A 27,292-nucleotide genomic window follows, 5' to 3' on the forward strand; every position below is an offset into this window, starting at 1 on the left:
GTAATGCGAAATAGTTTTAATATAATATATAGTCTAATCAACAAACTGAAATACATTGTATATAAATTGTAAAAAAAACCATATACAATATTTAATATGTTTTAGGTATGAGCCTGATTAAAAAAGGTGAAGTATTATAGAACCCTCGTATTCAGTATTAGATACTTCACTTCCCAAGCAATTTCGATTTTGCCCGCTGGTAAAATCGTCGATTAGCTTCCATACAAAATACACAAAGCAATGAAACCAATACACATCCAAACAAATTTTTTTCCAATAAGCCAATATTGTTGTTGCTTCTTTGCCAAAGCATGCAAAAAAAATTATTTTTTATAAAATTTGAGGGGTTATTCCGATTTTGTTCATATCTCCGTTATTTATGGAAGTTATTTTGCTGTCTGATAGAATTATTAAAGATTTGCATCCCGATCCAGAAAATTTAGCTTTTATAAATATTTTTATTAACCCTTAACATTTTGTCTTGTTGCTGATTTCTTTTGCTTCTTTTTGAAGTACTTACCCTCTCATACGAGGTCGAGATTGTGTGTACACTGGATGATTACACAAGAAATCAACAAAACTGTTTTTGTTTAATCAATGTGGAGAGTGGTATGAAATTTTGAGAGGTTATCTCGGATTTTTGCACATATTTCCGTTATTTATGGACGGATTTAGCTGTCTAATAGAATTATTGAAGATTTGGATACCGACAGACGGACAGAAGGATATGACTTAATAGACCCCGCTATCTATAATGATCTAGAATATACTTTATAGGGTCGTGAGTGAAGTGTTTTTATAAATATGTGCTAAAAGAGTAAAATACGCCTTAAAATAAGAAAATAAGCCTAAAATAAGCTAATAAAATCAAATTGTGCTAAATTATGTTCTTATGGGAAAATTATGTAAAAACATGCGTTAACAAATCGATCCCAAAATTCATAAATATTTCTAAAACGTGAAAATATGTATCTTATCCATAAGTCTGTTTATACGACATACCGCAATAAACATTCATTTGAATATAATCATTGCGGAATTTTTCACAAATTTATTACAAAATCTATTAGAAAATTAACAGCGACATCTTTTGTCATAAAGAAATAAATGAAATAGACAATACACAAACCATTGTTGAAAATCACTAAATTCAACACAATCAGTATAACAGTTAATGAAATTAATATAAATACTCCTTATCACCAGCTCAGCAACTAAAACCACCACCACCAACTATAGACTACAATAAAAACAAGCAACCTGTTGATGTAAACAATAACAAATAACACGTGCTAGCAAGAAAAACAAACCAAAAAAACAAATCTCATAAATAAATAGAGACTAGCTTGCTGGCACTCTCAGCTTATAATTACAAATAATCCTGTTAGTCTTGGACTCAGAGAATTTTGTATCAATAAAGTGGTGAATTTTATAAATAACAATGCTTCGCTCTCGGCAGCTCTCATCACAACTTCGTGAAATTGAGAGTGTTGATTTTAAATGAAATTATGTTGCAGAAGAAATTCACCACATTTTATAATTTGCGAATTTTTCTTTGACATTATTTTGCACACATCTTTACCCTTGTTTGTGATTTACAAAATCAGTTCAATTTTTAAGTTTATTGGCAAAGGTTGTGTCTTTTAACCACCAAAAAAGTAGCCGGGTCTTAGTCGTACAAATTGTGCATTTCGTTAACTGCATTTAAACGGTTAAAAAGTGTTTTTATATAAAACAAAAAAGAAAATAATATATTTCTTCTTACAACAACATTATTAAGGTTTTTTATTCTTTTCCAAATGTTTGACCTAAATTGTTGAAATATTACAGTTCTTTTTTTTTCTGTGGGCAAACTAAAAAGTCTTACATCTTTCTTATGGCTGTTTAAATGTTTAATAATGTGGTTACGTGCCGGTAACATACTACATCAAAGTTTACAAATGCAACTTGAACTGTCCAAGAATAAATATCGTGTGGAAAGTTAAATAAAATGTTGGTATATGTTTTAAATTTGTGCGTTTTTAAGGTGATATAAATAAAAAGATTAAAATTAAAATAACATAATTTTTAAAAGTGGAACTTATTTCAAAAATATATATCTGCTAATCGGAAAACATAACAAAAAGGTATGAATAAAAAAAATAATTTAATTCAAACAATTTCGAAAGGCAGAAATATTTTGTTATTTGCAATTATTTTGATGGATGTTTGTTTCTATTATTAAATGTCTGGTATGTATGATATATGACTGGGATTTACTGTATTAATGGAAAAATACATCAAAATTATGAAAAAATATAAACACGAATTAATAAGAATGCATATAAACCCTTACCCCGTTATTTATAAACGATTATTAATTATGAACTGCTTGGGCAATTCCGACTCATTAATGCAAGATAAGGTATACTTTAATTGAATTTACCACATAAATGTGTGTTTAAATATATTGACATACAAATCTACATATTAAATTCAGATTAAATATAAATTTTTATACCAAAATGTGATAATGTTTGTATCGCACAAAAATAATGGTCGTATAACTTATAGTACTATATAAGAATCGCAATAAAATCAACGTCTCCCTATAATCAATTTTCTAAATTCATCTAGAAATTACTTGAATAAATTGGAAAGATAAACTTAGACACAAATAACTTACTAAGGTATAAATCATATTTTAAATATACTTATAACTGGTGTAGTGTATCATATGGTCGGTCTAGCCACAGTATTTTCATTCTTGCTTTATTAATATACTAAATATAAATATATACATACATATGTATGTTCATATACATATGTGCAAGTATATAAGGAGGCAAAAAAATAACACAAACAAAAATATTTATTTAAAATGATTTAATGCATTAGGGAGATAAGGAATCATATTTAAATAATCACTGTTGTTTTTAATTTTTTATTTCAAAATGTTGAATTTGGAAAATTTTGCCTTAAATATTTTATTTGAAAAAAGTGCCGTTGAAGTACATCAATTGCTTAGCAAAACTTATGGTGAATGTGTGCGATATATGGTTTGTGCCTTTCAAAAGTTGTGTTTTTGATATAGAAGACAAAGATCGGGCTACTAAACAAAATGTTGCTTTAAAAGAGAAATATATCATATGTAAATCCCGGCTAATCAGCCGAATATCCATGGCGAAAAGGAACCGAAAGCGTACTATCTATTGTGAACTGCTAAAATCTGGCCAAATCATCACAGAAAGCTTGTACTTAATGCTTCAGAATCGATTAAAGCGAGCATTGGCCGCAAAATATACGGCCAGACATGGCTCCGACACATGTTGCAATACCTGTTGAAAGCTAATGGAAGTAAGAGGTTGGAAACTTTGGCCTTCCTTATAGTTCAAACCATGCCCCATCCAACTATTATGTGTTTTGTTCGATTCAGAACTCCCTTCCACACATGTTGCAATACCTATTGAAAACTAATAAAGTAAGAAGTTGAAAAGTTTAGCCTTCCTTAAAGTTCAGACCATTGCACGTCCAATTATTATGTGTTTTGTTCGATTCAGAACTCTCTCTTTGGAATACGCTTCACTTCAGAACAGTGTATCCCAAATTGACTTGAATCGAACTGACTGAATTCGTGGCCTCAAAACTTGTTATATTCATTTGGCGCGGAATCCATAGTTTGCCAGAAAGATGGGAAAAGATTAAAAATAACAATTGCAAATACTTGCAAAAATTTTATTGTATAATAATACAATAAAAATTAAATACAGCATTCTAAAGTAATGTATTAAAATTGACCTCTATTTCCTCTTGATATACATAATATCATGAATAATATATTTATAATAATATCATGAAATATATATTTAACGAAAAATGTAGTAACTCTCTACAAAGCGTCAATTGACTTCCTCCTAGGACAAGTAAGAAGATCCTTTTGGGCCTCCACTTCTACAGGCATTTATCTTCGAATTTTGTGATTTAATAAATCTGCTCAAATTTGGTCCACTAGTTTCCCATCAAGGCATGACCGTATAAAAAAAATTATTTTATGTAGTACAATTCTTACTTTTCCTATTTCAGAAAGCTAATCCTAAAATGTTCAAGAATTTTTCTAAAATTGGTTTATTTTTGGGTATTTTTCTACCCATTTGGCGTTTATGGTTTAAAATCAAAATTATATATAAAATTAAAAATTATACCCCTTCATGTATGCAAAACAAAACTTACCGTTTTTATTTTTATAAAATTGTTAAATACTATCATCAAATTTATTGTTCTCTTTAAAATAGCATTTTTAGCAACCACAACACATACAAAAAGAAATTGTTAATAAAAAAACAGAATTACAGAATTTTCCTAAAGAAACTAAATAACCAAAAAGAAATGAAGAAAAAACAGGGATCGTAAAAACCCAAAAAATCGATTTTGATGAAATTTGCACCGGGGATAGTACAATTGGATAGTAAGCCAGACACTATCAGCTCTATCGGTCAAAGTTGGACATTTTAGTCATACAGGGTTTTATGCAAATGAGTATAACTTTGCACCTATTTGTCCTAGAAAAAAGTGTCCAAAGGAGTTCAGATATTTAGTTATTTCTTCATTATAAAATTAATTTGTTTTTCTAAAAACTCTCATTTTTTTGTTCGAATGAAATCTTAGACAAATTCCTTTAAGGGCTTTATAATGAGATGTGAGTGGGATATCTATAATTTTTTTTTATACTCTTCACCTTCGTGAGAAGGGTATATACATATAAGTTTGTCATTCCGTTTGTAATTTCTATAATATAATTTTCCGACCCCATAAAGTATATATATTCTGGATCCTTATAGGTAGCGGAGTTGATTAAGCTATGTCCGTCTGTCTGTCTGTCCGTCTGTGTGTTTGTTTGTTGAAATCAGTTTTTAGAGGACCCCAGATATCGGCGAGATCCAAATCTTCAATAATTCTGTTAGACATGCTTTCGAGAAGATCGCTATTTAAAATTAGCAAAATCGGTCCATAAATACCGGAGATATGAGCAAAAATCCGAGACAACCTCTGAAAATTTCATAAAAAAGACAATTTTTTCATGCTTTGATATACGCAACAACATTTCGTTTCATGTGTTTGAATGACTGTGTGTTTCATTGCCTTGTGTATATTGTTTTTGTTTCTTGGTGCATTCAGTTTCGTATGTTTGGATGTCTGTTGGTTTCATTGCGTTGTGTATTTTGTTTTTGCTTTTTTTTGGAGTATTTCGTTTCGCATGTTTCATTGCCTTGTGTATATTGTTTTTGTTTTTTGGTGTATTCAGTTTCGTATGTTTGGATGTCTGTTGGTTTCATTGCGTTGTCTATTTTGTTTTTTGTGTATTTCGTTTCGTATGTTTGGATGTCTGTTGTTTTTACTGCCTTGTGCTTGTGTATTTTGTTTTTTTTTTTGTGTGTTTATTTCGTTTAGCGTTGTTGTTGTTCGTTTTGCTATTGCGATAATAATGATATAAACGGGAAAATGAAATAAATTAAAATTTTATAGAATTGATGTTTTTTTTAATAATAATAATTTCGATCCCTGGAAGAGAAACTGAAAAAAAAACTACAACTAAAATGCTGGTAAAATTAAGTGGAAATTGTTAAATTTCGTGGAAATTTTTTATAAAAATTTTACAATTCTTGAATTACTTCATTTAAGTAAAAGAAAATATTATCACTTTGTATTTGTTTTTTGGTTGCTGCTGAATTTTTTCAGCACGAAAATACTTTTCAGTTTATTTTTATTTATTTATTTTATTTTTATTCTTCTTATTATTTGTTTATTTTATACTATTGTGAATTTGTGTAACACTCGCAATCGTATTTGTGAGTTTTCTTTTACGCGTTTTTTAAATGGAATATTTTGTGGTTGTTGGTTTTCTTTTAAACTTTTTTTCATCTGGTCTAGATGTTCAATGCTATTTTGTTGTTATTTTTTGGTGGATTTTTTATTTGAGGGTAAAAGTTTTCCTCGTTTTGTTTTTTATTTAGTGCTTGGGGAGGTTATAAAAAAATGTTATTTGTAGATGTTGGCAAACTGTGGAAACTCGATGGAGCCAGTAGTGCTAATTCATAAAGTTACTTTTTTTGCTTTCGCTGTTTTTATATATTTACTTTTTGTTGTTTTTTGTTATTTTTTTTCACAGCTTGTCAAATATTTTAACGCATTTTAATGCTGTATTGGATTTTGACTTTATAGTCTAATAAGATTTTAAAAGCAAAGTTTAAAAAGCAAATAAACCAGTAAATTTAAGGAAAGCGATTAATTATTAAAAAATATAAATGTTTTAAGCGAGACTAATCACTTAACCCCGTATTCATACATATATTAAACGCTTATTTATGGTTTATTAAGCACCATCAATGTCTTTATTAAACGTTTATGAATACATGGGTTAACTTAAAAACTAAGTCTGACTAAAAAATTCAATTTGTGTATAGCACACATTTGTTAACAAAACAGTAAACTTTGAACTCATCTTTAACAACAATTTTCCGTTATTACATATTGTAATATTTTATTACATTGTTGCGACAACATACATATATGCAAAATGCTATCAAGACTTTTACCATAATCCAGATTTATAGAAAATCTTGATAGAGGAATAAAAATTAAGTTTTAAAAGTAAAAACATATGTATTTAGCATTCAACTGCAAGCATTAAGTCTTTAATGTTAAATAACAGGATTTTCCCTAAAACTGTAGCATATTTAACAGTTTTCTTGAAATTGCTAGAAAATGGAAAATAACTAAATCCTTTAATGTTTATAGTTTGAACATCAAATTTTCAATAGAAATAAAAAACATAAAAATGAAAAAAATTTCAATTTTTCTATAATCACCATCAATATTCTACTAACAAACAACTACACAGAATTTTGCCTGAATATATTATAAAACAATGTCACAGGTGTGTTAATATAAAGAGAAATTGTTGCATCCATGGTGTATACATGCTTACAGTAGCTATTTTTATTGATATTTGTATGATTTTGTTTGGATTTTATCTTTCACATTACTGTGGTCATTGAAAATGTAATTACATTTGGGATTAGGAAATCAAACATAATATTGAAGAGTCTTAAATGAAACTGATAACATTGAACGTATTTTCTAATATATTTATGGAGATTTTAACAATGGTACTCTGTTGTTTGTATTCGGTGCTTGTTTTTTTTTTGTTATTCACATAAAGATTGTTCAAAATAAATACATATATTTTCTTTTTTTCTTTTATACAGGTTATTATATATTCTTAGTTACCTTGTAAATGCATATTATGCATATAAATAATAAATCCTTTTTCACTATTTGGACATGCATTCTGATTTATTGTTAAATGGAATGGTATTATACACTCGTGAAAAGATGTTAGTAAAAATATATTTTGAAACGGCGTTAAATGTTTTAGGATGTTTCTATTATATTTTTTGTTTGTTTTGTAAATTTTTTATGTCTTTATCATTTCTAAATATTTTTTTAGTTTAAATAAGTTAAGTCAGATAAGATAAGAGAGCATTTAGATAGATAGATATATATAGATCTATATATATAGATATATATATATATACATATATATATATATATAGATAGATAGATAGATAGATAGATAGATAGATAGATAGATAGATAGATAGATAGATAGATAGATAAGATAGATAGATAGATAGATAGATAGATAGATAGATAGATAGATAGATAGATAGATAGATAGATAGATAGATAGATAGATAGATAGATAGATAGATAGATAGATAGATAGATAGATAGATAGATAGATAGATAAATAGATAGATAGATAGATAGATAGATAGATAGATAGATAGATAGATAGATAGATAGATAGATAGATAGATAGATAGATTAGATAGATAGATAGATAATAGATAGATAGATAGATAGATAGACAGACAGACAGACAGACGGACGGAAAGACAAACGGGCATATTAATTTTAAGAATATGCAGGCCCCTTCACCAGACAGACGGACAGACAGATTAATTTTAAGAACATGTAGGCCCTAATTTAATTTTAAGAACATGTACGCTATGGTGAAAATAGCATATTTTAATAAAAATTTTCATTTTTTATTTATTTTTTACAATATACACATTAATATGGCATTATTTATAGGAAGTGACAAATATTGAATAAATTTTGTTTTAGTAACTTGATTTAAATATATTAATAAATACTTGAGACTTTCGGGCAAGTTAAGTGCCATGTTCTCTTTTTACGTTTGTGGAGTAATCCTTTTATTTTAAAATATTTAAAAATTTTTGCGTCTTATGCAAATTTTTGCTATTGCTTCATTAATTAAATTAAAAAAATTACACAGGTTCGCTGACGTAAGTTCCGTGATATATCACAGAGTTTGAATGAAATGTCAATTAACCCCCTCGTAGGACATCGCCCGGTCTCTATCACTTTAGTACAAGCGTGACATGTTTCGTGTCATTTCCCTTCCACGCAGGGTAAATATAACCAGAGATTTTCTAGTACAGCCATATACATACATATGTTATAAGAATTTATTTTTTTTAAATCTCAACAAATAGTTTATGAGTGTAGCTGCAAAAGATAAATTCTAGACTATAAAAGAGATAAAATGTAAAATACAAAATTCTTACTTTACATCTATGCAAACCCAACTAAATCTTTATAATATCTAATATACAACTAAAGTATTTATAGGATTTTTTATTCAACAAATATTATAGAACTTTTTTCATATTTTTTTGGTATCTAACGTCTAACCTTAATGCAAACAATTTGATTTAGAATGTAAATACATAAATTTTTGTGTGTATGCAGACTTATACATATAAACGTAAAAGTACTTTCACTGCTGCTACTATCTATCCTATGTATGACTATTATACATAGTAAAAATACCAGCCAACAAAAGAAGTAAGAATATACTTGCAGCCAACATTGATTTATTATTATGTATGATAATATGTATAGTTAGTATATGTTTCATATTTTAACATTTGCTTTTAATTTTTTTTATTTCTTTAACAAGAAAAAACTCTTAGCATTACTTCAAAGGAAAGTAATAAAAAGGAGACAAAAAGTGGAATAACAGATGTAAAAACAAATAGAGACTAAAAGTAAATTTAAAATCTCTTAAAAGAAGGTTTTTATTTTTAATTCATAAATTCTTGTTTAAAGTTATATTCGTACCATTATTAGATTTATGGTTACGTTTCGACAAAACTTTGCTTTAAAATTTACCATAAATACTAGTCTATAATTTAAATATGTTATTTTTCTGTTTAATATTTAAATATTTTGAAATTATTCTTTCTTTACAGATAGTTTTAGATTTTGCTAAGAGAAAAAGGAAGTGTGTCATATATATATTCTAAAAATAAAAGTAATAAAATGCAAGCTGTATATAGTACAACACAGTTAATATGGATCATACTAATGGCAATATTTACAAAAGGTAAGAAGTATTTAATGGCACATATCACTCATTTACTACAGGACCGGCATTAATCGAAAAATTTCATTTTTGAGTAAATAATCATCTATTATATGTTAATTTAAAGTTTTTATTTAAATAATAAATTTGTTTGAAGTGTAATACCTAATTTTATTTAAAATGTTTTCATAGGGTTATATGAAGAATATAAGAATAAATTTATGAATTATACCTAAATTACCTATTTTTTTTTTTTTTAAACAACAACACGATTTTCCTAGATTTTACTAAAATGTCTGTAGTTCATATAATTTTCTCTGTACCACTTATGAATATTTCCAAACTATTTCTTTCTTTTAACTTCTATAGCTTTAGATTTGTTAAACTCATAAATGTCACTACAACCATCTATGTGTATAGTTGGTTGTCAAAAGTTTTCTACATTTATTTGTAAAAGAAATAAACTTTCTGTATATTCCCCCACAAAAATATTCTATTAAATATTTAGTAATATTTAACACCAAATATTATAAATAATATTATAAGAACATATCAATCGATTTCCTTCACACACAAAATTCTCTTTAAGTTTTCACACATTTTGGGTTTTAGATTTCGATATGGAATAAATGGTTACATTCCCAAATCCTTTAATACTTCTAAAAGATTGTTGTTCGTTTTTTGTTTCATCTGCTCTATCGTCTCTTAACTTTTGTCATTGTTTTTCTTAAACATTTTCTTTGTTTGTTCTGGCGTAAGAAAGTTTTTTTTTTTCCTTGTATATTTTTCTTAAATCTTTTAAAAAATAACGTAGTGAAAATGATATTGTTTACTTGGTACGAAAATGTGAAAGTATTTTTCGTTTAAAGACACATAATAATGCAATCACGTCTTAAGAATGACTTCCGTTAAAGCTCTTTTACACGCATGTACATATATACATACAAATACACTTGAATGTATGTATGTATGTGGGTATAAGTAAGTGTAAATGTTTATAGAAAAACTGTAAAAGAGATGTAAAAATAAACACATTAAAGTTAAAAACAAAATCAAATAACAACAACTGAAGAAAGAATGTAAATAAAAAAAGTAAAACAATAGCGAAAGAAAAGGAAATTAAAACGTTTTTAAATACAAACAAAAACACAGATGAAATAATCATCGGACTGACAGACGGACAAACAACTTAACAAAAAGACAATAATAAATTTCAAAAAAAAATAACTTTTAAACTCTGCGTTGCTTTTTGTAAGGAAGAAAAAAGAAACACAAACTTAATACAACGGAAGCGTTACGGGAAATGGCAAACAAAAAAAGTACAAAAACAAAGTGTTAAGGAAATGCGTGGAAATTAAACATAAAAGTAAAAACATGTAAATAAACATTTAAAGATAACAGTAGATTAAAAAAGCAGTAAGAAGTTTTACAATTGAGTTGGCAAGTAAGAAATCACGAAAAGAGACAAAGCTTTCAATATTACAAATAAAAATTAAATTTTTAAAATTTATGTTCAATTATTTAAATAATAATTTTACTTGAGCCCACTGTGCTCATTTAAAAACACACACACATGTAAATTGTAATAAATTAACATAATTTATGACACCAGTAATAATAACGACGCCAACAGTCACGAAAAATTGTATTGTTACAATTTAAGCATTAAGAGAGAAAAAAAAAATATGAAGAATAAAACAATCCTTATTAAGTACGATCCTTGAAATACATATAAATATCACAGCAATTTATGACCCAAAAAGGATTTCATAGTCAGAAAGACAGCGACATTAAAAAAACAATATTAAAAGGGAAAATGAAACAGCACAAGATATTCAAGGTAGTTTAAACTATATGTATGTACATATACACACACATGTATGTATGTAAATAAATAGTATCAGGTGTAAAACCAAACAATATGAATAAATGTATACACGTGTTTTTACACATTTATTTGTGTACACACACTTTTACTGACTCACTTTACTTACGTATTTACATACAAATCAAATTTAATTTTCAACGACGAACAGAAAATTTATTAAAATATTCATACAGACACACACATACACAACAGCTTAGTGTTTGTTTGGAGGCAGCAAAAAATCAAATCAAATTTTATTTCATTTTCTAATTTAAATTTATGATTTTATTCTATTTTATAGTCACCACAGGAAATACAAACATACATACATACATATATGAAATATTTTTATTCGTATAGTTCCTTTTTTTATTAAACATAGAGTAGAATAGGTTTACATAGACTATTGTTTTTGATACATTAGATTTATATCAAGTCACGTCTATTGGTTTAGTCTACTGTTACCACAAAAACGTGTGCTAATGTGTTTTTAACACTATTAAATAAAAGCAGAAAGGAGCATAAACGAAAATGAACACCCCCCTTACCAAATTTACATTTAGGTATGATTGTACATATGTAGATCTACTTTATAAGTTAACGTCGGACAGTGGTTCAAATATGAAGTTCAAAATTTTTTGTTAAAAAAATAGTTTTTTAATCGATTTGGTTGAATTCACGAAACGACATAATTGGCAGACGCATCGACAATTTCGTATCAAGTGACGCAACATTTAAAATCGATGTCTTCCGATTTGGATGAAATTTCCACCAAGGTTAATACTATTGGATATCAGATCAAATAGCTATATGAAATTCTTTGGACAATTTTTGCTATAAAAGTTACACTCATTTGAATAAAACCCTGTACGGCAGTTCTTGACCGATGCAGATGAAAATTTGTGTCTGGACTACATTCCAATAGTACTAACCGAGGTGCAAATTTTATCCAAATCTATTTTTTTTTTTTTTTTTCTTTTTTGATGGGCCACTTGACACAAAATTGCCCATATACGTATTTTTACAAAAATATACTAAAATTTATCCCACATTCACTTATTTATTATTACCAACTCAGAAACAAAACTTACATTAAAATTATGTAGATAATAAATTAATGTTTAATTATTTTATACATTAATAATTGTCCATTATTAGTGGTCAAATATCATAAAAAAAATATTTCACTTAATCTCCCGTTATTACCACAGTGTAAAACGAGTAAAATATTATAGTCGCCTATGTCCGACTTTATGCATCATTACATCAGTGAATTTCGAAAGACGTAGAATGGTTCCTAATAACGGTTTACACGTATTTTCTATTGTCGTAGTAAATGCTGTTAAGTTAAGAGGGCGGATTTTTTTTGGTAACCAATAATTCTCGATGTACGATAGAATATGAATGATGAGGGTTTGATTCCCTCGGAGATTGAACCTGAAGTTCCCTATCGACATAAAAAAGCAATTGTACAGCAGGTGTGACTGAACACTTTTTTCATTGATGAAATAGTCGGATATGAATAACACATCTGCCAGTTGTATGGTTGACTAATGACTTCTGGGTACGAACATCAGTGTAGCCCTGTATACGTGAGAGTAAAACTGGTATCTACTAATGCCCTTATAGGTTCATTATAAATTGAAATATTGAGGTAATATGGACCATCAGAACATGCCTCAATAGTACAGCCTATTTACCACATTATGAACAAAATAGACGGATAAGTGCACCGTTCTCGGTGCACTTATCCGTGCACCGAGGATTTCCTTGCTTGACTTTTTCGAAGCAATTCATGTTCGACCGTTAAAATCATTAATTCGTCTAGGGACTACAACATATAATTAGTACTCACATCATAAACTATAATGAATACGATGAGGTTAAGGTTTAATTTGTTTATTTCGGGATGCTGTCGAATCAATGATGATGTGTTTCAAATGTCACTTCTGAAGAAAAAATTTTAGAACCACATATTTAAACGTTTTCAATGCACCGATTTCAAATATTTTCACTTGGCTCCATGAACTTTAAGGATCTCCAATAACGCAAACACTCATTAAACTCATACATGGGAATTTTTCATTAAGCATTAAAATTTCATTACCATTTATAGAAAAAATTGTAATGAAAAATATTTTAAGTACCATTTAATGAAAATTATATTTTTTTCATTATAACTTTTTTTGATAATGGTAATGAATTTGATAATGAATTTTCAAAAACGAATTTAATTAGTATTTATAATTGTCGAAAAATATATTAAGGAAAATTTTTCGAAGATTCGAGGTTTGAAAGCTTTTAAAACCAGTTCCCGTAGCCCAAATTGGCTGAAATTTTGCAGTCATAAGTACATCTGATGACAATACAATAATATGTTCGAATATTCGAAATTAAGTTCGAAAATTCGAAGTTATTTTCGAAAACTTTTTTATGTTTTTAAATTAATCTCTGTGTCATAAAACCTAAAAAAAAATTTCGAAAATTCGAACTTGTGTTCGAAAAACTTTTAAAGCTGTTAAAACTAGTTCTTCTAGTCCGAATGTGCTGAAATTTGTCATACATGATTTCACCTAATGACAATACATTATCATGTTCGGATATTTGAAATTAATTTCGAAATTCGAACTAATGTTCGAAAATTTTTAAAATCTATTGAATAATGGTAATGAAAATTTATTTTTATATAATTACTAATGAAATCGTTTCATTAAAACCCATTACCATTAGACAAAATAATGCTAATGAAAAAATAATAATTATAATTTTTTTCAATTTAATGCTAATGAAATCGTCAATTAATTAGTCGATATAATTAACTACTCCCATGTATGATTAAACTAAACTAGGTGATCGTTTTCTTCATAAGATCTGTAATTTGGATTTACCAATTGGCTCAATTAAAAAAATGATTCTTAGTAGAATTATGGGTGCAAGAGCAATATTTTTGAATGCTGCAATCGTCAAAACAAACGCATAATATATTATTGTAGGGTATAGTGACACTCATAAATATTGTCACCCCTACAAATACCTATATAAACCTTTAGTCCTTAAAGTTAAATTAATGCATTGTTGTGTGTTTGTATATATTTTAACGTTTGTGTAGGTGTATAGGTGTATAAATCAATGTCGCTGATAATAAAAAGCTGTGTGTTTGTGTTTGTGTTTATATTTATTTTTTGTTGCTGCTGCTGTTGTTGTATGTGTATATATTTTATTTAATAATTTAATATTATTATAGTTTTGTCATGGTAGGTAATTGCTTTATTTGCCACGGTTTCCTGCTACATTTCCTTTATGTTTGTACCATGGTAAATTTCATTTCATTTTGTATTATTGTATTTTGTTTCTGTTGTATTTATTTAACACCATGTGTATAAGTGTATTTTAGTTGAAAATGTTTTTTTCTGTTTGTTTTTGTGTCCAATACCCGGTGTTAAACTGTTTTATTATTTGTTATACATATGTTTGTATGTAGTATTATATGTGTGTGTAAATGCCTAGGTGGGCTTATACATACATATGTATGTGTATATTGTATTGTTATATTGAAGTGATTTTGATTATGTAGGTTTGTTCGTTCGTTTATTTCTAATTGTGTCTGAGTAGTATTTGATTTATATTTAATTGCTGGCATTTAGTTGTTTCATGTTTTTTATTTATTTATTTGAGCTGGTGCTTGTTTAGATTAAGTTAATTTTTTTATTGCGACTTTTTCTGTGTAAGTATTTTGTTAACATTTAGCTGTTTATTAAGTGTATAAAGTTTTGTTTTTTTATGGTTTTGAAATTATGTCCTTAAACACAGGCGGGATTAATTACAATTTTAATTACCAGACATACTGACATAAAAATGTTATTAGGATTTTTGTTTTAAAGTACGTTGTAATATTATTAAATGTTTTACATTTTAATTTATTTTTTAATAGTTTTATAATTTCTGAGTTAATGCAATTACGTTAATTTTCGAAAGCACTCTCTGAAAACTTCAGTTATTTCAAAATGATTTGTAGATAAAAATATTGATTAGTTTCTTTATATTATACGTATTATATAAAAATATTTTATTTTGAAACTATTTAATGGTGTAACCTATGTATATATTTTTCACCTTTTTAGATAAATAGATTAAAAAAATAAGAATATATTAATAACAATATAAAGGAAGTATTTTCAGAGTGGGCATTATCCCATTTTTATTTGCTTTTACATAGCGTATGGGCAATTTCTTATAATTTATTCACCTACATTAGTTCTTGTATGAGTATAGATATAATGAGGATTATAACTTGTAAGAATAAATTCAATTAAAAATTTAATATTGATGGAGAATAAAAAGATAATTTTATTTATGTATGTCAACATAAAATTTTTAAATTTATTACAAAATGTTAACAACAACAATACTTATAGTTTTGAACTTTTAAAGTGAGGGGCATATCGTACTATATAGAAGTAACAAAATAATTCAGTACTCGAAATTATTATTTATTATACCCTACACCACTTTAGTGGGGAGGGTATATTGGATTTGTGCTGATGTTTGTAACATACAAAAATATTCGTCCTAGACCCACCTTAAAGTATACCAATCGGCTTAGAATCGTTTTCTGAGTCGATTAAGCTATGTCCGTCCGTCCGTCCGTCCGTCTGGCAGGCTGGCTGGCTGTCCATGTAAACCTTGTGCGCAAGGTACAGGTCGCAATTTTCAAGATAATTGGATGAAATTTGGCACGCACGTTTTATTTGACCTAAGGACGAAGCCTATTGAAAATGGTTAAAATCGGTCCATTATTTCACCTAGCCCCCATAGAACAGAACCCCCCGAAAAGGGCTTCTGAGCTCATAATTATGTTAAATATACAGATATATCGGTAAAATACGGCACAACTAAGTTTTATAGAAGTCTTGATGACCCTGCCAAATTTCATAGAGATCGGGCCACAGTTGACCCTAGCTCCCATACAAAGTCCCCTTCAGAAAATTACTTGAATGTCCCAAATTAGCTTATAAACACAAATATCGCGATGAAATTCAGCACAATAAAATATTATGTCAATATAAATATATTCACAAAATTTTATCGGGCTTGGTCCATATTTGCCCCTAGCCCCCATATAAAGCCTCTTTCAGAAAATTAGTTTTTCATCCATAAATTGCTTAAATGTATCGGAACAAGGGAATATTGAAGATAAATGCTTTATTATGAAAAATAAATCACATTTAATATTCATAACTGGTGTAGGGTATCATATGGTCGGCCACGCCCGACTATAATTTCTTACTTGTTTTTCAATTTATATTTATTGCAATCAAATTTAAATAAATGTTTAGGGTATAATTCATAAACTTTTATCAAAGGTTTATAAATCAAATTTTCATACAAAATTTGTTCTATAAACCTTTGATAAATGTTTATGAATAAGGCAGTTAATATTTATATTTTATTTTGAAATATTTTATTATTATAGATAATATCACTGTCCTTATAAATTGGATTACTACTGTGTTCATATATACATATGTCTATAAACATCTAGTGTGTCCCGAGAAACAGCCCTTTTTAAGAATCTCATCTAGGAATGCTTCCCAATAAATGCGTATAAATGAACTGAACACGAGAAAAAAAATATATCCACTTTTTATACCCAACATCAAAAAAAGATGGAGGTATATTGATTTGTTATTCCGTTTGTAACACATCGAAATATTGGTCATAGACCCACAAAAGTATATATATTCTGGGTCCTTATTAAATTCTAAGACGATCTAGCCATGTCCGTCTGTTGAAAGCACGATTGAGACCGAACGGAAAGAGCTAGAGGGTTTAAATTTTCCACAAATATTCACTATAGGTAAAGTTTGTTTGATATTGAATATGGGCGATATCGGTCGACGTTTTCATATAGCCCCATATAAGTGGACACACGCAAAATACCCATAAAATAACTTTAACTCTCATTACTGGCTTAAAAATACCGGCATAACGATGAATTCGACGCATCGTTTTGGAGGTATTTCTACAAAAAGTGGTCTATAAACTTAAACTCTCCAAATATAGTCAAATATATAGTGTCCACATGACACCCTAATGTACATATATATCTCTATAAACTTAAACTTTCCAAATATAGTCAAACACTTTTAAAAATAGTTTGACAAAGAAATTAACCCACCCTGTCGAATGGAATAAAGTTGAAACAACTTTGTAAATTATATAATTCGAACAAGAAGATAATCTTTAGCAACCTCCCCCCAGAATCCAAAAAGGACACACACAACCAAACAAAGATAAATTAACATAGAAAATATGAATGTTTAATATAAATACAAAGAACACCCACATAAAGTTGAATACATTTTGTTGAGTAAATACATACATATACAAACTAATGTAAAGACAAGTAATTCATTGATGTATAAACACACCCATGAATATAAATAAAAGTTAGCAGTCAATATTTATATATCAATTGATTTCTTTACAATTTAATTTGAACAAAAATTATAAATGACTCATACTTCAACATACATATACATCCCCATAACACATACTTTTTACGTACACAGAAACTATTTTCTTTTTTTTTCAAAGTTCACCCTTATAATTTCTTTATATGTATTTATAAATAAATATAGAATGCATGTGCTGTTGTTTAGGAGGATGTATATGTTTGATTACTCACCCCATCAATTGTGATTTCCTGTTTTAATAATTTACTTAAAGACAATTTCTCTTATTTATAAGTCTTACTCATGTCAATGGTGATGACGATGATGTCAAGTGTAAATTTCGATTTTATACAACAAAAAAAAAAAAAAAAACAAAACAAATAAAGTCAAATAAGAAGGGATGTTTTTCTTATACCATTGCATTTGTTTGTTGCTTATAAACTTTAACTTTTTAACTAAATGCAAATCTACTTTAATATGACCTCATTTATGACATTTTTTATTTAACATACAAACCCCTACTTATCAAGTAAATATGTATGTATGTGTATGAATGTAATGTATGTTTAATTTAGTGTAAATCCAAGAAATTTAAAACTTTATGTGGGTTTTAGAAAGAGGGAAAGAAAAAAAATGAAAATAATCAAAAAATTCTCTCACACTTATGCATGTAAAGTTTTCTTTTAAATGAAGAGTAAAATAAGACTATTAAGAAGGATATTATTTCGAGGATATAAGAATAAATTTTTGTGGCTGCAATAATACAATTTATATTTTTCAGTTGATAATGGAGTGAAGTGAGAATATTTTGAAAATGTTTTTGCTGAAAATAATATAAAGTATAAAACTGGATTTATTTTTTCACTACAATTATTTGAATAAAATTAAGCATTGTATACAGAAACAACTAATCTTTGAAAATAAGACTACAATATAAGTAATTATCACTTCTAGGAAAAATTTTTCTTTTCAGTATAGTCAACCAAAAAAAATCAATCGATTTTTAAATCTTTTATTTATAAAAGTAAAATTTTTTAAATATAACTTAATAAGTTGTGTAATTTTTAAGTATTTTGACATATTTATTTATTGGTATTTTATTATTGTATATATTATAATACTTTATGCTAACAAAACCCTTAATCAATTTGTAAATATCATCTCATAATGTCATTTGTAATGAGCTGTTTGTAATATTTCTTTCTCTATAGAAACGTCGTCTGTCCCATTATAATTGAATATTTTACTTAAATATCCATTTATTTTAATAAAACATTCTTAAACATACAATTTACCTTTCAATTTAATTTGTCCCACTACGTTGATTGGTTAACCTTATGGCTTCTTTTTTATTTTGCTTTAAAGAGACACGTTTTTTCTATGAATTCTAAATATGTATACATATGTGTTGCAACTATTTGTAGTATAAGTAATTAATCATTTTAACAAAGTTTGTTGGATGATTGTAGGTATGAGCATAAGTTTTTCTAACTGTCTTCAAAACTGAAGAAGCAACATGTGAAAATATTCTTACTGTCACATAAATGTCACTTTATTTTAGTGATACCAGAGGTAGTGGTGTTTCCTTCTACACCAACAAATGTTACACGCAAATAACACCAACAACAATTCAAACATACATAACAACAAATTACACATATATCACTTTTAAGGAGAAAGAAACATTTTAGATACAAACACACATACTCTTACTCTTACACGCATTTACCACTAAAACACAGAAATGTGTTTTATTAAAGTACAACAACATAAACTAAGTAGACCCTTGAGTTTTTGCCATTTAGTTGTTGCTTTGTAAACAACCAAAAAAGAAAATACCAGTTAATATGGAATACTTGAAAGTTTTTCTTATATAATTTTTTCATTTTCTTAAGTTTTGAAAAGATTTTTTGTTTGCAATAAAGTAAAATGAAGAAATTTAAGAGCAATAAAGGTGAAATTATGAATGAACGCATTGGGTAGGGTATAATAAATCATATCTTTATGTTTCTTAATAGTAAAAAAATTCTGTTTAAATGGACGATTTAAACAAATATTTGAAAGTTTGTTTTTTTCTTGTTTTCCTGCTTTTTTTAATACATATTTAAAATGTTTTCAGTATTTTTTATTGATGTGGTTTGTTTATCTTTAAACAGAATTATTCATGCCATGAAAAGTTTAGTTTTGTAGTTGGAGTATATAAATATGTTATCAGAATCAATCATCAAAGATTAAATGATCATTGTGGACTACTTAACATGTACAACATGATAATCTTAAACATATTTTTTGTGGTAAAAATAACAACAAAAAGGTCCTAAAAGCAATAAAATTAAGAAGTCAAATACAGTAGCCCCAAAATAGTAGTATACGTAAGAAAATTTCTTTTAAAATTATTTTATTATATTATTCAGCTTATTTAAAAAGGTTGTTCAAAAATATGATCAAAAATTTGGGACTATGTTAAGTAACATTCCTACAAAAAATATACTATAACAAATAACTTTAGAACATTTTAGAAATCTTTCGCAGACAATATGTGTTTCAATAAATATAGTTATTCCCACGGTCCCTCCATAATACGTTTTTTACGTAAGAACTAGTTATTTATTTGCAAAAACCTGAACTCCCTAAAGACTTTAAAAGCACTTACAAAGGTCTACAAGATAAATTTACTTATAAAATCTTAAAGAAAATCCAAACAAGCCAAGACTCAAGGAGAGAAATAAAAAAAAGGACCAACACTTTTGTTTTCATTTCAGACATGCAACAACTTTAGTAAAAAGGACGACAATAAAAAAACATTTGTTGGTTAAAAGACTATATTTCTATGTTAAGTTGAAAATCTATAGATTGTTGTTAAATACTACTAAATATTTGGTTTGTTAAATATTAAACATCGATTTCCAGTAAATCTAAAACAAATCTGTTTTTTTTAAGTTGAAATTTCGGTTTCCTCTACCAACTCCTGTAGACGCCAAACATTTAAACAATAAAACCTTTGACCATGTAATCCCAAAGAAAGGCGGTTATGTGTTCAATAGTCACCCAAAGGTTCAAACACGAATATTTGTATGCTTATTGAATTGGAAATTTGATATGGGTTTTTACTCGCACACAAAAAGTAAACAAAAAAGGAACTTTTACACTCACATACATATATTCATACGTAAATAAACCCAAGTAAACATTTGGAAATTTAAATGTTTTTTATGCTTAACGAATTTATAAGTAGACGATAATCATTGAGACAATGGCTGACCTAAACCCTGAATGACTGTTCAATACAAATAAAAACATCAATAAATATTCTGAAAGTTTAAACCAAAAATAAAACAAACCAAATTCATCTTAAATTATGCGGTTTAAGAAAGTTACAATATTAAACTGAAAAAGGTCAGACAATTTACGGCAATATTCTATAAATATAATATTCAATTATTAAAGCTTTAAAATACTTTATTTCTACTCAATTAAAACATTTCTCTGGCTGGCAGATTTTGCTGAAAATATTTCATTATTTTTATAGCGTTTAAATTACATTACGTGTATCAATTTTATCTGTGGTGTAAGATAAAAAAAACCCATTTCATTAGCTTATACATTTCATTTTGTTCTCTTTAGTAGTATTTATCCTTGATTTTATTCCTTGTTGTTTTTTGTCGTGTTACTTTTGTTTTTTTTTTCCTCTGACAACCCACAAACTCTCTTTCCAGCGTTTTACAATAATTTCAATTTATTTAAAATTTATTACATTTAACTCGTACATCTTTAAACATGTTGACTCATGTCACTATAAATGCAAACATTTTCAGTACTTTATTATATTTTCAGACAACAAAAAAGCACCTACATGGATGTGCTTTAAAGTAATGATTTCTTAAAAAATGGAGTTACACTCCATAATAATTTTACAAATAATTTATAATATAAAAAAAATAAATTCTTAAAAGTCAGTTCCTCCGGACACTCTAATATACATCCTCATTTCGAACTTAATAACTAATAGTTATACCCTACACCACTATAGTGGGGAGGGTATTATACGATTGTTTGTAACACACAAAAATATTGGTCCTACACCCACCTTAAAGTATACCGATCGATTCAGTCCGTCCGTCTGTCCGGCTGGCTGTCCCGCTTTAAAAAATTTCTTAAACGTCAAAAATGAGTGTCAGGAGGAATGGACTTTTTAGGATTCTCTACCATTCGATAAGTATTAATATACTGAACAAAAGGAAAATTAAAATATTTTTTATTCTTGAAGGGGTCTCAGTCAAAACTTTTAATCGCTGGTAGGGATCTTTCATAAAAAAAGATTTCTGAAATTTTTTCGAAATTGTCCTCAAAAGTTCCGTAATTTTTGGCTGATCACGGGAAAAAAATTGTAAAATTGTTGTAGAGTATATTTGGTGTACAAAATGACTTTTAGTGAGGCATATTATCTTTGTTTTTTTGAAATAGGTGTCAAAATTGTTGAAATTTTGAAATAATATTTAAAAAATATTTTTATTATATTTTATATAATATTTTTATTTGGTTTAGTATATTTATACGTATCTTTTGAGAGATATTCCTATAAAAATGTGGTCCATGAGAAGGCCAAAAAATTCTTAGTATTTGATAAAGATACTGTTGACTAGACTTTGCACTCAGTTATGATCCATACAATCTTTCGGACTCTTATTTTATTCGCTGAAGTTCAAACCTTCATATTGCTATTTCTCTGTTGATAGTGATTGTTATAAAGTATATAAAGACATTCCTGCTTTTGGACAATTTGTTAATCGATATATAATGAGAGATTTAGTTCTCTTATAGCTACGATTCACATGTGTAACGCCAAGAGAAAGTTAATGCACTTGACGATAACACACAGGACACAGTAGAATAAAAAAGTGAACAACAATATGAAATGAAATAAAAATAAAATATAAAACCTGAATACAAATTTATATAAAAATGCATAAAAGTGAAGGAACAAAAAAAATAAGAGACATAAAAAACTTTAACAAAACTGACAGTAAGAAGGCGCAACATGAAATCGCATTTTATTGCCACAAAATGAAATGCAACTGAATTATCAAAACCAACAAGGAATACTCACTATGAATACTCACAGTCTCATATCAACATGACTGTTAAGGATGTATGGAAAATAGTAGTTATTGTACTTGTACTCGTATGAATTGAATGAATGCATGATAAATATTAAAAAAAGGGGTAAATATTCTCTGCTGGCAAAAACTGAATGGATGGATGAATAAGTGAACGACTGACTGACAAGGAGTAGATAGACGGATAGATAGACAGTAAGACAGACAAATAATTTTTTGTGACAAAAATGTGTCAACACCAAAAAAAAGCAAACACTAAAAGAAAGACTTGCACAATAGCTTTGTTGAGGGCATGTATAATGAAGGGCAGCAAATAAAGACGAATAATAAGGGGAGACGTGAGTGGGTAAAATCAAGAAACATTATAAATGTTACCAAATTCAAGAATTTACATGCGTACATATGTTTGTGATGCAGTATAAGTAAAGTTTCAGTAAAAGGATTAAGGAACAAAAACCCAACCAAAAGAAAGAAATAACAACATTAAATGAAACAAACGAGCAAATATTCGTACAAGAACATGTTAGTGGATGTTAAAGGAGAAAAAGAAAAAAGGCAGTACAAAATTGTTTGACATTTTGATTGATTTAAAAATGATAAACTCAGTCAAGGCATTTCTGAAGGATTCAATTTTAATAACAAGGTCTTTTTTTGTGGAACTATCGTTATTTTTTAACATATTTTACAATTTACACACATACTTCAGAGTAGGTATAATAATTTTTACGTGCTTTAATAAACTTTACAATTTTAATAAATCAGCAAATATTTAGTACGATAAAATTGCAATTACATAAGCAAAGGATATCTTCCAATATGGTAATATATTTCAAAATATTGGATATTTTTTTTTACAGGCAAGTTTATTGGTATCACATTTAAATCTTGTTTGAAAATTAAAAACAAAAATTAATTTTTCTTTTGAATTTAAAATTGATACATAATTTTTAAATGTTCTTTAAAAATAAAGAGTTTCATCAACACTTTTACTTCGTTTATTATTTTGCTACTTTTAGAATCTTTAGCGTTGCGTGATGTTCGCGTTAAAGTGCCACATGCAGTGCGTCGTGGACAGAAAATCACATTAAAGTGTCACTATGACATTGAAGATGACACACTTTACTCGGTAAAATGGTACAAAGGACGAAGGGAATTCTATAGAATTACACCCAATGAGCAGCCGGCCATAAAAGTATTTCAAATGCCAGGTGTTCGAGTGGATGTAAGTAAACAAAATGTTTACAATTTTGTAAATAAACAATATTAAAAATGGCTTAAATAGTATTAACATGGTTTTATATTTGTTTGTTTCTATGTCTTGAACAGCGTCGTGCCTCCAATGAAACACAATTAGTATTGGATTCAGCATCTATGGCCACTGCGGGTAAATATTCATGTGAGGTATCAGCCGATGCACCATCCTTTCATACCTTAATTGCTGCTGCCGAATTAGAAGTCGTAGGTGAGTATGAAGCAGACAACAAATACAGTGCTGTTAATTTCCTAGAATTTATGTTCATTTTTACGTGTGCTTTTCACTTTACAACCACTACAATACTTTTTTTTCGTTTCCGTTTTATTGACGTATGTTTGTGCGTGTTCTTTATATTCATTTCAGAACTGCCACACAATCCACCGCTTATCATTGGCATACGACCACGCTACCACATTGGTGATATATTACGCGGCAATTGTACATCGCGACACTCAAAGCCAGCAGCAAATCTCACATGGACAGTGAATAATGAAGAGGTAAGTATTCACTATTTGCAGGATTGTTAGTTTGTACGGTGTGATCATGTTTTAGACACTGCTTAGTAGATATACAACTATCCTCCCAACTTATTTCGGGTCTGAGAAGCAAATGAAGTATCGTTAGTAACGTTTTACATACAAGTTTGTATAGATTTTTATTTAAGTGCTAGTGAGAAAAGTGTTGTGTGTATTTGTAAACAGAATTTATGTGACATATTTTAGCTTGTCACTGCTCTCTTGCTGGTGGATTTGAATAAGAGGGACGGAGTAAGTGTTTTAGAGTATACATAAAGTTAGCTGACAAACAAACGCAATATTGCATGTTACAAAAATTTGTGCAGTTGCAACTTGAGCATATATTTGTTATTGTTAGCAATCGTGAGTCAAGACTAAGTTGAAAGTAATCTATGCAACATGTTGAGAGTGTTGATATTTTATGTTTGTATTTAATTTTTTTCGCCTGAAACCCTCTAGTACCCCGTAGTCTATTTGCTAATAATGTTTTGTGTAGTTTATGCACGCAATATTCGCACTAAAACCGTCAGATATACGGACATATACATATAATAGAGTATGTTAGTGTGTGTATACTAGTATTTAAGCATAAACACAAATATGTATGTATATTAGGGAGACTAATATTTAAACGAAGGACAATTTTTTAAAAAATTGTTTTAACAAAATTAGAGATTATTAGAATATAGAAAACTCAAACTGAAACCCACTAATACTGATCTGTATGCATTTAGTATGGGGTTATTTCAAGGATATAAAGCTGTTAAAATTGTACTATTCATCAACAAAAAGTATGAAAACTACTTTTAGCTTTATACAAAAAATAAAATAATTGAATTTCAAGTGAATTTTTCTAATCTGTTTAATACTAGGAAAAATTCTCTTCCTTTAGAAATATCGCCTATTCCAAGAGGTTCCTAATTTAGAACATAGTGGTAAAAATATGATAAAGAAAGAACTTCTACAACTTTTTTTTATTATATTCACATTGACAAATTAAAAAGCTAATTTATAAAATTTTAGTATAATTCTTAATGAAAAAATTATAAAATTTTTTTTAATTATTTTCCCTTCTGTATGCCCTTTACTATGTTTGTTTAACTTGTTTTATGCACTTTTATCAGTTAACATAATATACATAGAGTGTCTGCATGAGAGTATATTAAAAATACGCGCATTAAATTCTGTGTTCAGTTTGAATTCTGCAGTAAATTTACATACATACACTTTACACTCTTTCTGCTACCATCAATTAACGGTCTTTTTGACGTTTTACATGGACTCATGAAGTTTTCTTCTTTGAGGGCAATAAATATAATTTGGCATCCAATGGAAATCTTTTAGATACATTCTAACTGAAAAATATTTAAGAATTTTACTTTAAATAAACTAATTTCAAAATTTATATTTTTAGATACAATCATCTCATGTACGTCATTACAAAACCCACAAGGATGCACGCAATGAAATGCAAACTTCAACAATAGGTATACATTTTGTAATTAATGATTATCATTTTGAAGATGGCAAACTAAAGGTGAGAATAGTACCTAAATATATTTTAGATTTAATGTTAATGAAACTTGTTTTGTAGATACGTTGCACAGCACAAATTGGCGATATTTACTACAAATCATCGGAGAAAACAATACTTGATATTGATTACCATCACAAATATGAAAGTACAAATACAGTAAATATGATACCCACAGATCGGGATTATGATCAATATGCTTTGCAGGACAGTGAAATGTTAAGAAAGAAAAATAATTACTTAACACAAATACAAGGTAATATTTGTTTAGTTCAAATATTTATTTAATAACACATTGAAAATATTTATTGCAAATGTATATTTGTTGCTTATTTTTTATTCCCATAGATTTCTTTTACAATTTTATACCCTCAAATGATGCTGAAATATCCGCCTGGGCTTCGGCTGCCAATTCAACGTCTTCGCTTAAATTGATTAGCTGTTCCTTGAATTTGTTAATAACATCCCTCTTTTATTTGTGTTGGCATTTAAAAAATTGTTTTCTTAACTTATCATGAAAATCTTATTGATTTCAAATCAATACATGTTTGTTAAAAATTTAATTTTTCAAAAGAAACCTCACAGTGATGTCTTGCATACTAAATTTAACAAAAAATAAAAAAAATGTGAAAAAGAGCATCAACAGCCATTACACAAGAAACCAAAAAAATATATAAACCTGATTTATTTATAAGATTTTCAGTTAAACATAGAGTGCCACTTTCTAAAAAGAAGTATATTTTTTTGTAATATTATTTAAGATGAAGAACTCCTATTGTATAATAAAATTAATGTGTTAAAATGTATAGAGGGTTTACCAAAGAATTAAATATAATAAAAAATATATATTAAAAAAACAAAACGTGTGTAGGGTAATTGATGGTTTACTATATACTAGAATTATAAAATTATAATTTAAACAAAATACAAAAAATGCTCAAATTAATGAAAAAGATAAACGTAATGATTTAAATTTATAATTAATGCATTTAAGTATACATAATCTTGAATTACTTGCATTTAGTTTGAACATTAAAATATATTTTTTAAGCAAATCAATTATAAATAAATAAAATGCAAAACTATAAATAACGATATAACATTTTTTAAATAAAC

The 27,292-nt window shown here is 27.7% G+C and overlaps 1 protein-coding gene across 3 annotated transcripts; it reads left to right on the forward strand.

The window, feature by feature from the left end:
- Nucleotides 1-1,580: 1,580 nt before the first annotated feature.
- On the forward strand, nt 1,581-27,292 carry LOC119616331. 3 transcript variants are annotated; one of them, XM_037972689.1, is made up of 8 exons: nt 1,581-2,126; nt 9,321-9,454; nt 23,889-24,094; nt 24,199-24,334; nt 24,491-24,624; nt 26,057-26,179; nt 26,237-26,432; nt 26,525-27,292. In XM_037972689.1, the coding sequence occupies exons 2-8, from the start codon at nt 9,391-9,393 to the stop codon at nt 26,692-26,694; spliced, it is 1,029 nt and encodes a 342-aa protein (XP_037828617.1). In that variant the 5' UTR covers nt 1,581-2,126; nt 9,321-9,390; the 3' UTR covers nt 26,695-27,292. The 3 variants fall into 3 exon arrangements, with proteins under 3 accessions (XP_037828617.1, XP_037828619.1, XP_037828618.1); XM_037972691.1 differs by having other exon boundaries at nt 1,612-1,992; nt 26,525-27,284; XM_037972690.1 differs by having other exon boundaries at nt 2,122-2,231; nt 26,525-27,284.

Source organism: Lucilia sericata, unplaced genomic scaffold (genome assembly GCF_015586225.1).
Source record: "Lucilia sericata isolate MDLA Ls3-8-SP2 unplaced genomic scaffold, ASM1558622v1 Contig000067F_arrow, whole genome shotgun sequence".
Classification (NCBI taxonomy): Eukaryota; Metazoa; Arthropoda; class Insecta; order Diptera; family Calliphoridae; genus Lucilia; species Lucilia sericata.

What these genes read in the sequence shown, in the direction of transcription:
- LOC119616331 (XM_037972689.1), top strand. Translation starts at nt 9,391, where the DNA reads ATGCAAGCTGTATATAGTACAACACAGTTAATATGGATCATACTAATG. An exon ending in TTGAAGATGGCAAACTAAAG is followed by an intron (nt 26,180 to 26,236) that starts GTGAGAATAGTA and finishes CTTGTTTTGTAG; the next exon opens with ATACGTTGCACAGCACAAAT. An exon ending in TTACTTAACACAAATACAAG is followed by an intron (nt 26,433 to 26,524) that starts GTAATATTTGTT and finishes TTATTCCCATAG; the next exon opens with ATTTCTTTTACAATTTTATA.